This window comes from Aethalodelphis obliquidens, unplaced genomic scaffold, assembly GCF_003676395.1.
Source record: "Aethalodelphis obliquidens isolate GAN/ISIS:26980383/991018 unplaced genomic scaffold, ASM367639v1 scaffold31, whole genome shotgun sequence".
NCBI lineage: Eukaryota > Metazoa > Chordata > Mammalia > Artiodactyla > Delphinidae > Aethalodelphis > Aethalodelphis obliquidens.
In genome coordinates this window covers 2,877,437-2,891,715 of record NW_020837975.1, presented here as the reverse complement: position 1 = coordinate 2,891,715, position 14,279 = coordinate 2,877,437, and the positions used below count along the sequence as shown (strand labels likewise).

General features: G+C 37.5%; 1 protein-coding gene across 22 annotated transcripts in view; it reads right to left on the bottom strand.

The window, feature by feature from the left end:
- DST (dystonin) overlaps positions 1 to 14,279 on the bottom strand; it is a 497,966-nt gene that overhangs the window by 107,859 nt on the left and 375,828 nt on the right. For all 22 annotated transcript variants that reach the window (XM_027126879.1, XM_027126873.1, XM_027126884.1 and 19 more), the window contains 7 exons: positions 8,775 to 8,983; positions 7,241 to 7,558; positions 6,267 to 6,433; positions 4,481 to 4,637; positions 3,466 to 3,592; positions 950 to 1,012; positions 113 to 354 (listed from right to left, as the gene is read on the bottom strand). In XM_027126879.1, the coding sequence (XP_026982680.1) occupies positions 113 to 354; positions 950 to 1,012; positions 3,466 to 3,592; positions 4,481 to 4,637; positions 6,267 to 6,433; positions 7,241 to 7,558; positions 8,775 to 8,983 (1,283 nt within the window). The remainder of the gene's footprint in view (positions 1 to 112; positions 355 to 949; positions 1,013 to 3,465; positions 3,593 to 4,480; positions 4,638 to 6,266; positions 6,434 to 7,240; positions 7,559 to 8,774; positions 8,984 to 14,279) is intronic.

The window sequence follows — 14,279 nt, the reverse complement described above, 5'->3', positions numbered from 1 at the left end:
TGTTGAAGGTTATAGAGCCAGAAACCAGAACGGGGCTCCTGACCCCCAGGGCTCAGTTCTGAGTGCTAATCTGTTCTCTCACATCTTCGGTAAATGGACCCACAGAAGATACCTTGTTCTGTTCAACTTGACTCTTCACAGCCTCAGTGTCCGTAGGTGTAGGTGCCTGATGCCATTTTGTGGCAGTGTTGTTCATTGTCTGTAACCACTGCATCATGGCACTTGATTCTTCCTGAGCCTTTTGCAATCTGGAGAGTTTGGTACTCAGTTCGGCTATTTTGTCTTTAAGTAAGAGGCCAAGATCTTCATAGTCATGGCTTATGTCAGTCATATCCTTTTTAATGGACGTTAATCCTAAACATAAGAAGAAAAATTATATTGACACATTTTCAGGGTGTTTAGAGCTCTAGAAATAAAAATTTGTTTCACGTGCTATTTCCTTCTATTTTGTCAATATTAAGTCTACTATGATAAAGTCATAGAGTCTTTAGAACTAAAATGTTACATCATCTTACAATGCTACTTAATGACAAATACTTTAGGTACACTGCATAATACAAGTGAAATGAGATAGATATTTAAAATGGAATAAAAACCCCAAATCATGAAATGATGCTTATTAATTCCTCAGGCAACAAATTAAAAAAAAATAGCTCAAATAATGTTATCCCAAGTGAGAAAATATCTCAAATTAACCCGAAAGAAGGAAACATAAACCAAATGCCAAGCTGAATTACTGGATTTCATTAAGTTCAGATGAACAAAATTGCATGGAATGTTATATAAACATGTTATTTATGGAGAACATGACTATACTCATACCATTTTAATTCAAGTTTGAAATTTCGATATAACTACTTTTCATCCCTAAAAAGATTTTCTCTCTCTCTCAAAAAAAAAACACCAGACCAAGTAATTTAATCAATAAGCACTTAAAGTTACCATTTACCTTTATTTGCCAAAATATCCTGAGTATCTATGGCTGTTCCTTCACCATTTAATATTACTCCACCTGCAAAAATATTAAAACTGAAGTCATCATAGATTTCTATTGTATTTTATATATATTAATAGTAGGTGGCATTAAAGCAAATGCCATAAACACTAATTCTTTTAAAATGTTATTACTATTTGAAAATGTAAAATAATGATTCAATTTCAAAATCAAATGAAGGTCTGAAAGATCAAGCTATATCCTCTCTTTTGCATAAAATTTATTCTTAAAGTCATAACATGATCAACTTAAACAGTAGAGTTTCAGTAACTTTATATTATATACATTAATCATTAACTATTAATTTATAAGAAAATTTGGGGATAAGGTTGCTTTAAAGCTGAAGTTATTTTAGTGATACAGTCCCTGAAGCACAGAAGCTGGTCACTATGTGTGTTGCTTGAAGCATAAATGCCTGACGGACAAAAGAATGTCTGTCTCAAGTTAAGAAACTGAGAATTGTCTGCTGTAGTTACAGTGTTTTCATGGGTTTAATGGAGGCGGAATAAGGTAAAAAGACATGAGAGAAAAGTTAAAAGTAAAAGAAACCATTACTGTATCAATATAGAGGAAGGAGGTACAGTGGCTGGGGCACCTGGGCCCTGGCATATGTCTCACCTGAACTTAAACCCCAGCCTCACTAATGACTTCCTGTGAGGCTGCACAGGTGAATCCATCCCACCAAACTGCTGGGGAGACTACACGTATCTCGCGAGACCACTGTGGGCATTAAAGACAGTTACCCTACTGCCTAGCAAATAGGAACTACTTGGTGAGCTATAGTAATTATTTCTCTTTAATTCCATAAACACCTAGCACCGGTTCCTTTTTCATAACCAGAATATTAAAAAATCAATTAGACCTTCTCATGTTAGTATGCCTTGGCTCTCTATCCAAAACACAGAAACATTTCCCCAAACTAACCACACACGAACAAGCCTAAACAAAAACATTTAAATATCTGAATCTTAATCTAAAGTTTTGTCCCTTAAAAAAAAAAAAAATCACACACACCGTGGCCTTTCAGATGGAAGTGAAAGTACCCTTTAGATACTCGAGATTAATTCCTACCATGCTTGGGAGGTGTCAAGAGTAGGAAAAAAATACTTTTTACTTATTACTAATATAGAATGGGCATGAAGAACTAATGTAAAACACCACAGAATTCCCTTCCTTTAAAAAAAAACAAAAAACCTTGACATTTCAGGAAATCTGATTAGGAGAGAAAGGAGAGATCATCACACACTACACTATGAGGACTGCCTGAAATGGGATTAAAAGAGCAGAATAAACAGTGGGTGGAGATGGGCCCAGCTCAACATCAGCCTCACAATGGGAACAGCTGGGGGCTAAGCAGGGCAGATAAACCACAGAGGATCGTCAGAAACCCTCAGAATAAAGATATGAGATCTGCCTTTGGTCTTCTCTTGGATTATTTAAACCTGATAGTGACAACAAATATAAATATGTTTTAAACTTAAAACTCTATCCACAACTTAATTTTAGAACCATTATTTATACATGACTCTCCCTTTCTGTTGAGAAGCCTGGTAAGATTGTGATTCAGACATGCTGGCTAACACAGTATAGAACTGTTTTCTTTGGGAATAGTGTAAGGAATAAAGCAGATGGGAAGAAATTAAGAGAGGTCCACTCAACAGAAAAGAACCTGTTCTCTTTCCTTACTTCCTTCTTTCCCAGGAGACCAGACTCATTTCTTTATCAAAGATTTCAGGGGCTTCCCTGGTGGCGCAGTGGTTGAGAATATGCCTGCTAATGCAGGGGACACGGGTTCGAGCCCTGGTCATGAGCCCGTGAGCCACAACTACTGAGCCTGCGCGTCTGGAGCCTGTGCTCCGCAAAAAGAGAGGCCGCGATAGTGAGAGGCCCGCGCACCGCGATGAAGAGTGGCCCCCGCTTGCCACAACTAGAGAAAGCCCTTGCACAGAAACGAAGACCCAACACAACAAAAATAAATAAATTAATTAATAAACTCCTACCCCTAACATCTTCTTTAAAAAAAAAAGAGTGAAGGGCTTAGCCATGGGAGCTATTGTACTTTGCTGTTGATCATTTGACTTGAACAAGTTTAAAAAAAAAAAAAAAAAGATTTCAAATAGAATTTCTACATCCCCATCAATTAGGTAAAAACAAACTGGAATCTGATCTTTCCCCTTCCCCAATATAATGTTCCTTATTCTTACAGATGAATTTGGTTACATTTTAAATTGTAGTATTTAATAAGATGAAACCTAAGAGATCTGAAATTTGACCAGAACAGACACTTTTCCGTGGCAGCGTTTAGGTTGTTTAGAGATGCCATCTTTCTTGTCACTTTCCCTTCGTGTTTCTGAGGTTATTTTATGCATTAATTTTTAAAAATAACATACACAAATAAAATCAACATGGGTGGACCCAATTCATTGGTAAAACCCGATGGGTTTTACCACAAATGTAAATAAAGCACTTACCTGACTTAACTGCTGCTATGGCCTTTGCAGGGGTCATCACAGCACTTATTAGATTACACAGTGAGATCCCACTGTTGTTGACTTTCTGAATCTCTGGTGTTTTTAAGCTCCACTTCTCTTGTAATTTCTGGAGATACAAAAACACATTATTTTTCAGTCTTTGTAATCTTTTCCAAGTTATACATTATAATTCAATGTCTTAAACATATCTTAAAACAGTGATGATTGTGGGTTCTGACTTATGGGATGGAAGAAAAGGACAGCATCTCTATTTGTTCCAATGGTCCAAGTGACTGTTAACACTGTTATTAGTGAGGAGTGGGGTGGGGTCCATCCTGAATTCTGCTCCCAGCCACAGTGGAAGCCAGGCTAGTCCCAGCTGCCACGGGTTCCAAAGTAACTGTCAACTGTAAGTCTGCAAAACTGTACTAGGTAACAGCCAAGTTACAAAAAAAAAAAGGTAGTAGAAACAATTTTAAAAAATGGAAATTCAGAATTCCATTTAATAGTGAATTTTAATCATCAAAACTTCAATGAATTTTAAAGGACACACAACTCCACAAATTTGGAGTGGAAAACTTGCCATAACTGGTCATAAGTTTTATGACTGAGTCAGATGACAAGACTCACACACTAGAGATTCAAATAACTTCCATCTTCAAATACTGGTTAGAGTGATATATCCAAACTAGAGCAAAATGCTGAGTTGAAGAGAAGGATCTTTTACTAACATTATGAAAAATGGTATAAAAAATAAACTAAGTAGAGATGTGGTGGGGAAAGAAACTCGGACCAGTCAGCAACTCACAAATACGTCTCTTTAAAAAAGCAAATTAACTGAAAGTCTGTGTCCTTCTTCGAAAGGATCAGTTAAACCCGTCATGATTTCCAAATACCACCAAAATACACTGTACATACATGAGGCTCTAACTTATGTGCTATTAGATAAAAGGAAACCTCTCATTCCTAACACAAGCAAATGAGAAATTCTTATCAGACATGGACAGTGATTCACCTTAGTTTCTTCCAAAGATTTCCCTAAATCCTCTGCACCAGAAGAAGGCTGCACAATGGGAACTCTTTCTGTGGTTTCTTTTATCCACGACTTTAATGAATTAACCAGAACTTGAAAGGCATCCATCTGTTCTTGACAAGAAGATACAGCTTCTTTTCTAGATCACAAACATCATTGACAAATTTAAGCCACAAAGGGAGACACTCCAAAGGACTAATTACTAAAAAGTAAATTATTATGCCCATTTCAAGCTTAACATTAAGAAAAAATCTTTCCCCAGGCACACTCCAATCCTCAGATACAGGAGGAAAGGTTTCATAGGTGGCAAGTGAAACCAGCTAAATTACTCCTTGTCTATTTCCTCAGTAAAGTCTGTAGATCAAGATAGGAACAGTTAAGATATTTGTAACCCATGTGTAACGACACTCTATAATGCTATGTACGCTCTAAAGCCATATAAACAGCTTTAACATGATTTAGAGCCAGTGAGCTTTTATCTGTCCGCTTTATATGGTGCTAAACACCAGCAGGCTGAGAACCAGAGGGGAAACACAAGTCACTAACATAAGGGAAACACAGCGCCACCTAGTGTCACTACAGTCACTTTAGTGGATGGGTAAACTGGGTCTTTACAGAGAGAGAGGACAGGTTTGAGTTTCCAAAAACGAGGTGAGACCTAGTGATGCAGAACTTAATGTGCACCTCCCCCATGGATACTCAGAAAGCTCCACAGTGAACTATACGGATCTCTCTGTACAGTCTCTGTACACTACACAGAGGGAGGGCACACGCCTGGCACAGGTACAGCTATGAGGACAGTTAGATTTGGTAACTGGATACCATGTAGATGGCATGTGCACGTGTGCAGGTGTGTGGATTACTAGCAGAGAGTACATGGTTGGTAAACTAATCACCGATGACCACATGGTTTTATAACTGGACCCATCTAACAGAAGAAACAACCTAGAGTTTACCCAAAGAAATCAAGAATATTTCTTCTGCGCCATGTGAATTAAATAGGATGGAAATGATAGCTCTGTGAGTAGTCCAGACAGCACTCAAAAGTTTTAGGTAGACAATTCCAAAGAAATGACGAAGAATAATAGCTGAAAGAGAAATGACTACTTTCTATCTTTTGGGTGGCTTCTGTATGAACTTTGGCAAAACCAGATGTATATTCTCAACTAGCACGAGATCAGAAATATAAAACTCAATCAGAAGGCTCACACCCCTGTACAGCTTTTTACCTTAATTTAGGTTCATTCTCTTGTTTCTTACCTTGTTTGTTCATGGAATCATGTCTGATCTACAACTCTTCAAAAAGGAAACTATTTTACAAAAAAAAAAAAAGCCATCCAGAACTATCCAGAACTATGCTGGAATGATGCATCATTTCTGAACGGAGCCCAGAAAGCAATGAACCATGGGCTATCTTTCAAGGTTATTTCTGCCTTTGCAAATAAAAATGTAATAGCCAAAGCCTTCAGACCACAGTGAGTTTAGACTACTTTCAGTAAAACACTACCACCACCATTTTCCTTACACAGTGCTTTCTATAAATACTTTCATGTAAGAAGTGGTGAATTTCCCTCCTAAATACTTTAACAAAAACTATACTTAGTTTTAACAGCAAAAAATTTATCAATATTAAAGTACTTATAAAGTAGCCCTAAGCTTTTTCTCAAGTTTCCAAAAACTGTTTCAGGTAGCTACATAACTAAATAAAAATCATGCATTCCAATTAGTATCAAGTAGAATAAAATCCAATTTCTTAAGTGGTGCTTACTTTTCTTTGACAGTATCCTCCATTTCCTTGAATTTCTTTGACAAATTATTTGTTTTTTCAAAAACCAGAGCTTTATCCCCTGGCAAGCCATGGCTGGAGATCTCCTTCAAGAGATTCTGCAAAACTTCGAGATCTTTCCTGCGTTCTAGCAGTTCAGAAGTTGATTCCTACAAAGCATTTAGATATTTCATCAATATAAGATGTTGCCAGGAACATAAAGAACAGACTGGTGGTTGCCAAGGGGGACGGGCTTGGGGGAGGGATGGAGGGGGAGGCTGGGGTTAGCAGATGTAAGCTTTTTATATATGGAATGGATACAGAACAAGGTCCTATTGTATAGCACAGAGAAATATATTCAACAGCCTATGAAAAAACATAATGGAAAAGAATATTTGAAAAAGAATGTATATATATATATACGTGTGTGTGTGTGTGTGTGTGTGTGTGTGTGTAACTGAGTCACTTTGCTGGACAGCAGTAATTAACACAACATTGTAAATCAACTATACTTCAATACAAAAATTTAAAAAAGTATAAGGTGTTGCTAGATCTTCAAAGGGCATCCCATCAAGATGTAAGTATGGGACCAGAATGGCTCCACTCAGAATTTCACAGAATGATCCTGCCTATGGTCTAAGCAGAAACAAACATGCAGGCAGGCTGTTTGAAAGAGAACAGTGTAATTTAATTTAAATATGCACTCTTTACATTCTGCCTCTGTGGGCTCTGAAATAAGATATGTATATCACCTATGATATACAGAAAATGAGAGATGGTGTTCACTTCTGATTAATGACCAAAGGCTTCAAGGAGAAGATGAGCTTTGAAGTTTTTAAAGGAGGAAAGCATAGATCTAACCAATCCATCAGCAATTAAAATGATGCTTGTTAATCATAACTCTGCCAATAAATGTATGTGCTTGTCTTAGCTGTTGATATATTTGATCAGTCTTGTGAATTCCATGGGAAACATACCTGCATAAACTGAGACAACTCACTAACATCCTTCTCAGGCACGTCTGCCTCAGTAAGAGCCTGGGTTTTGGTTTCTAAGAATGTCTGGAGCTTTTCTGAGAGGTTCTCAAACAGCTCCACTTTGGTTTTGAGTTCCTCCATTTGGGCAAGTTTTTCTTTGTGTTTGCGACTTGCTTCTGAAAAGCGAAGGGCTAAGTCCTTCATCCTGGCCTGCAGCGAGGATGCGGTGGACGGGTCTGTGGTCTCTGTGAACCTCTTCACTTTCTCATTCATGGCATTTATGCTGCTCTGCCGCCCCGTAATGTCCTGGTCCAACAACTGAAATGAACCAAATACCACACACGTAACATAATGATATTTACAAATAACGTCAGACTTGTAAAAATTACTATTCAGAACAACAGAAGTTTGAGCCACCTGTGACTAAGGAAGCTAATGGGAGTGACAGACAAGCTGATTGGTCCCTGGAGGAATCCCATCCCCAGTCCCCGCAAGGAGACTGGAGAACAGCTGGCTGGCTGCCCTGGCGAGGCAGGAGACAGCCGCCACTCAGCAACCCCGGGATCTCCTGCAGCCCAGGGATTATCCACGGTCCTGATTTTTCAAAGGCTAGACAACAACAAGACTGATCTGATTAACCTCCTGGGCAGCTGGCTGAAGCCGTGAGGAACAAACAGGATCCGGTGTGCGGGGATGCCCTGTACCATGAGTGATGTTCGTGAAAAGTACACAGAGGGAAGTCCCTCTCTGCTCCACAGAAAATCGCTTCGCACACTTGTCTCTATGCAAGCGCTACTTACCATGTTTTTATATTCAGGAGACATCTCTTTACGCCTTAAATTTCTCTTAAATCTACCCATCCTTGGAGCTTACTATATTTTTTTCAATATATTACAATTTTTAAATTGAGGTATAATTGACATATGTATAATTATCTGTTATAACAATGTTATAACACTATATTAGTTTCAGGTGTACAACATAATGATTCGATAACTGTAAATATTGCCAAATGATCCCCACAGTAAGTCTAGGTAACCTCCATCACCACACACAGTTACAATTTTTTTCCTTGTGATGAAAACTTTTAAGCTCTACTCTCTTAGTAACTTTCAAACAATTATTTTAAATTTATCCAAATTTCCAGTGCTGTTTTAGCAAGAGAACCCAATAGTATATACAGTTCAAGTTCCTGGGAAGAATAAGTCTGTGTTTTTTCTTAAAGAGAATTATAAGGTTCTGGTCCCTGCCATCTAGAATGATCTTTATAACCCACGATTCATATGCTGAGGAAGATACACAGATAAAAGAGCAAATAATGTTACACTAACAAGAACATTCAAGTTCTTCATATATAGGTTTATGTCTACACATGGAAAAACCCAGGATATATGAATTTTAGGGATGAAAATGTGTAGTGAAAATCAGTGAAAGGCTTTGATATGGGCAGAGCATGAAAACATCCACACTTTTTGAATAACCTGAGATGCTGGGTTTATTTTCAACTAAAAGTGGTTTGTTGGAAGTCACTTACGATGTTTTTACTGATGACGTCCTGCAGAGCGGCGGAGTTCAAGGGCACGGGGCGCTGCTCTTCCAGCGAGCGCTCCACACCCGCCATCCAGTCCAGCATCTCATCCAGGCCGTCCTGCACACTCAGAGAGCGGGTCAGGGTTATCTGCAGCTTCTCGTTTCGTTCACTGACAGACTTGGACAGGTCATCATATCTCCCGACAATGTCACCTAGTCCAAAAGGATTGGGAAACTTTAACCACTAAGTTCTCTTTGCACCGTTCCTTTGCAAAACACACTAAGGAGAGTCACAAAAATTACTACACTAGAATTGGAAGAGGAAAAAAGGTTGAAATGATAAATTCATAATGCATCATCAGAGCACCACCAAAACCTGAAAAAAGAAAGAAAAGATCCTAGTGGAAAATAAAAAGCTAAAAATTTTTAAATAGTATATATGTGTAAATATAATTGTGTGTGTGTGTGTATAATCTTCATTTGAAAAAAAGATTTTTGGATGCATAAACATTTGAATTGTCCAGAGAAATGAATGTGATCCAAACAGCCAATCTTTGGAGTAAATATTGGTTCTCAACCTGACTTTTCAAATTAGCCACACTTGATAACTACATGGAAAAAAAAAAAAAGTGACAGTCTTACAGAGCTAATCTCAAGAAACAATATACTCTTATAAAGATTAATTAAGAATTAACCTTTACACATAAAAATTATTTCAATCTTTCTTGCTCACGCATGCTCTCTCTGTCACGTACACACACACACACAACACACGCACACAAAGATTTAAGTTTTTCTCATCCTTCACATCCTAAGTAAAGTACTCAAACGCACAGAAGTTAGCAGATGCAAATGTACTGAAAAAATAGACAACACACAATGAAAATTCACATAAAATACAGAAGGTTGAGATGATGCTTCTAAGATAACACAGATAGAATGTATTTGATAAGTTTAATAGCAGGCAAAGGGAAAAATAAACAGTGTTAGGAGGCTGACCTGTCTCAGATAAGATTAACTTTACTTTCAATTCTAAAGACTTAAGGTGCTTTTAAAAAAAAACCTTTCCGGCTAGTTTTCATTCATATATAAAGCTCTATATTTTAACAACCTACATTCTATGCTGCAAGACCAATGAGAAGTTCAAAGAACAGTAGTTTTTAATGTATTCACCTCTCCCTCCGCCGACTCCACCTCTCTGGAAAACAATGTTTTTAATCATCAATTTATCACTTACTGTCCAAGAATCTGAAAAGAATTTTAATTATTTCTGATACACTGTAAAATGTTTCAATGGAAGAAAATATTGACATCTCTATAAAAATGAAATCTCTTACATGCTTATGTTTGGCTCATGGTACATAATCCATATAAACAAACAATATTTCTTTTTGCTTGTTCTAATATTATATCATGAGAAAACACTTTGACAAATTTTCACTGAATTGAGAGGTTAAGCTTGGATGATTGAAAGAGACAATTATGCTCCTTTCACGAAAACACAATGAAGCCCGTGAGAAGGGTAACAGGGAGGGGACAGAATTTAATATGCACCAAGATGCTGAGGGCAGACAAGCAGCGGGTTCAAGTACAGCCTGATTTGAAAGTCACAGAGCAGATCATCTGAACTGCAGGCTGTGATTGGCAGGTGAGCTGTTTCTCAAATGGGTGGCTCTGTGCTTCAACAGGGCACCATCGTATCTGTTTAGCTATGGTAAGTGATTTCCCAAGCAAAGTCAGCTATTTTAATAAAATTAACACACACAACATTGTAAGTCAACTGTACTTCAATAAAAAAATTTTTTTAATTAACACATTGTATTAGTTTATTTTTGGACTCCTTAGTAATAAAATATTGTCACCGAAGTAAATTCTTGACTTTAGTAATTAAAAAATATTTTAGAAAAAGGGACAAACAAAATTTACTTTAAGAATGTTACTTTTTTTGTTTTGTTTTTTTTGCGGTACGCGGGCCTCTCACTGTTGTGGCCTCTCCCGTTGCGGAGCACAGGCTCCGGACGCGCAGGCCCAGCGGCCATGGCTCACGGGCCCAGTCGCTCCGCAGCATGTGGGATCTTCCCGGACCGGGGCACGAACCTGTGTCCCCTGCATCGGCAGGCGGACTCTCAACCACTGCGCCACCAGGGAAGCCCAAGAATGTTACTTTTTTAAGTGGTTGGTTTTCTTAGAAGTGAAATAGATCTTAGAGAAACTCCTCTATATCTTAAATATCTTTCACATATTCCTAAAAAACTATGCCAGAGAGAAGCTGTAGTCTTAAAATAATGTAACATGGATTTTAAACAAATGAAAGTGAAATTGTGTACAGTTAACAATGGGAAGGTGTCAAAATGCCTCTTCAAATACCAGAATTACATATAAAAGCGTCTTTTCTCCCGCAAGCCCCTGTCCCAAGAGCAGTGGTTGCCAAGGTAGGAGGTGAAGACAGTGCTCTGGGATACAGGATCATTCGCGGTTTTATCATCTACTTTAACATTTTATATTTTGGGGTCTTATAACGTACATAATGTGCTAAGATAGCAATAGATGTATGTAATTAATAAATACATGTGCATCTCTGAGCATCTATATACACATGCTGAAAATTACGTGACAAGGTGCATGATCAAAATATTCTGAATGTCTCTAGAGAACAGACTGAAAGTTGCCAAGGCGGAGGGGGCTGGGGGAGGGATGCAGTGGGAAGTTGGGGTTAGCAGATGTAAACTCTTATATATAGAATGGATAAACAACAAGGTCCTACTGTATAGCACAGGGAGCTATATTCAATAACCTGTGATAAACCATAATGGAAAAGAATATTAAAAAAAGAATGTATATATATATATATATATATATATATATATATGTACAACTGAATCACTTTGCTGTACAGCAGTAATTAACACAACACTGTAAATCAACTATACTTTAATTAAAAAATATTGATACGGACTTCCCTGGTGGCTCAGGGGTTAAGAATCCGCCTGCCAATGCAAGGGACATGGGTTTGAGTCCTGGTCCGGGAAGATCCCACATGCTGCAGAGCAATTAAGCCCATGCGCCACAACTACTGAGCCTGTGCTCCAGAGCCCACAAGACACAACTACTGAAGCCCGTTGCCACAACTTCTGAAGCCCACGTGCCTAGAGCCAGTGCTCCGCAACAAGAGAAGCCACCGCAATGAGAAGTCTGCGCACCGCAACAAAGAGTAGCCCCTGCTCGCCACAACTAGAGAAAGCCCATAAGCAGCAACAAAGACACAATGCAGCCAAAAATAAATAAAAATAAATTTATTTTAAAAAATATTGATAAAAAATTGCACTATATCAGTGTTTAAATCCATAATGAAATACTGTAACAGAAAATGTATAAATTTTTTTGGTTGTTTTTTACATTTTCTTGAAACAGTGCAGGACTTTATGTCATATTACTGATATTTCACCTCGAGGGTTTTTGCCTCTTTGAATACGAAATCCCGTTGGGCAAAATAAGATGAAATATTTTTCCTGTAGGTTAGAAGGAGCATATCATACACTGCTGGAAACAAATCATCTGAAAATAAATTTTAAAAAAAAGATTCTGAATGTAAGAAAGAAAAAGGTTTGACTTCTACAGAGTGGTTTTAGAAGAGCAAAGCTTCATCCTTCTCTTTACCTACAATTTCAACTCAGATTTTAATGCCAGCTCTCTTGGGGTGAAAGGTATGTTAATCATTTGCTATGTTAAAGTTTTTATTTCACACTGAGAAATATTTAATAACCTGAAACCACACATTAAATATAGGAAAAGTAGCAAAGTCCAAACAAAAAATATAAGACAATAAACAATGTTAATTGATAATCCACTGTGCGTTTAGTTTAAACTAAATACTGTGAGTCGATACAAAGGTAATATACAATAGCTCTTTCCTCAAGAAAGGCACCACCTAACATGAGAGGACGCAAAAGCATCGCTGTAACTCGACAGGGTTTCTAGGATCACGGAAGAACCCTGTGAGGCCACTCAAAGACCCCACGGAAAGGAGAAGCAGGAACATCTCAACCTCCTAACCCCTTGGCTCCTGCTTTTGACAAGAAGATCCCTGCAAGAGTCTGTTGAGTCTGTTCTGGCCTTAGGTTGAGAGTCTAGCTCGGCCGAATCCCATCAACCAACAGAATCTTGTTAGGTTCTACTTTCTGTGACTGTTGCATACATAAAGAGTTTTTTGTAAGTCAACTATACTCTAATATAAAATAAAAAAACCCTAAATGTAAGGCTGGGTATTATAAAACACTTAGAAGAAAACATAGTCTTCTGAATGTCTGCAACAATGAACGATTTATGTCTTTGACATAAATAGTAGCAATATCTTTTTGGATCCATCTCCTAGAGTAATAATAATAAAAACAAAAATAAATAAATGGGACCTAATTAAACTTAAAAGGTTTTGCACAGCAAAGGATACCATAAACAAAATGAAAAGACAACCCACAGAATGGGAGAAAATATTTGCAAATGAAGCAACCAACAAGGGATTAATCTCCAAAATATACAAACAGCACATGCAGCTCAGTATCAAAAAAACAAACAACCCAATCAAAAACTGGGCAGAAGATCTAAATAGACACTTCTCCAAAGAAGACATTAACCAAAAGCACATGAAAACATGCTCAACATCACTAATTGTTAAGAGAAATGGACATCAAAACTACAACGAAGTATTCACCACACACCGCTCAGAATGGCCATCATCAAAAAGTCCACGAACAATAAATGCTGGAGAGGGTGTGGAGAACAGGGAACCCTTCTACACTGTTGGTGGGAATGTAAATTGATACAACCACTATGGAAAACAGTATGGAAGTTCCTCAAAAAACTAAAAATAGAACTATCATATGATCCAGCAATCTCACACCTGGGCATATATCCAGAGAAAACCATAATTCGAAAAGATACATGCAGCACTGTTTACAATAGCCAAGACATGGAAGCAACCTAAATGTCCATGAATGGATAAAGAAGATATGGTACATATATATATACAATGCAATAATACTCAGCCATAAAAAAGAATGAACTAATGCCATCTGCAGCAACATGGATGGACCTAGAGGTTATCATACTGAGTTTAGTAAGTCAGGCAGAGAAAGACAAATATCATGTGATATCACTTATATGTAGAATCTAAAAGAAAAATGATACAAATGAACTTATTTACAAAATAGAAACAGACTCACAGACTTCGAAAACAAACTTATGGTTACCAAAGGAGAAACGTAGCAGGGAGGGATAAGTTAGGAGTTTGGGATTAACAAATTACACACTACTATATATAAAATAGATAAAATCAACAAGAACCTGCTGTACAGCACAGGGAACTCTACTCAATATTCTGTAATAATCTATATAGGAAAAGAATCTGAAAAAGAATGGATATATGTATATGTGTAACTGTATCACTTTGCTGTACACGTGAAACTAAACACAACACTGTAAATCAGCTATACTCTAATATTAAATTTAAAAT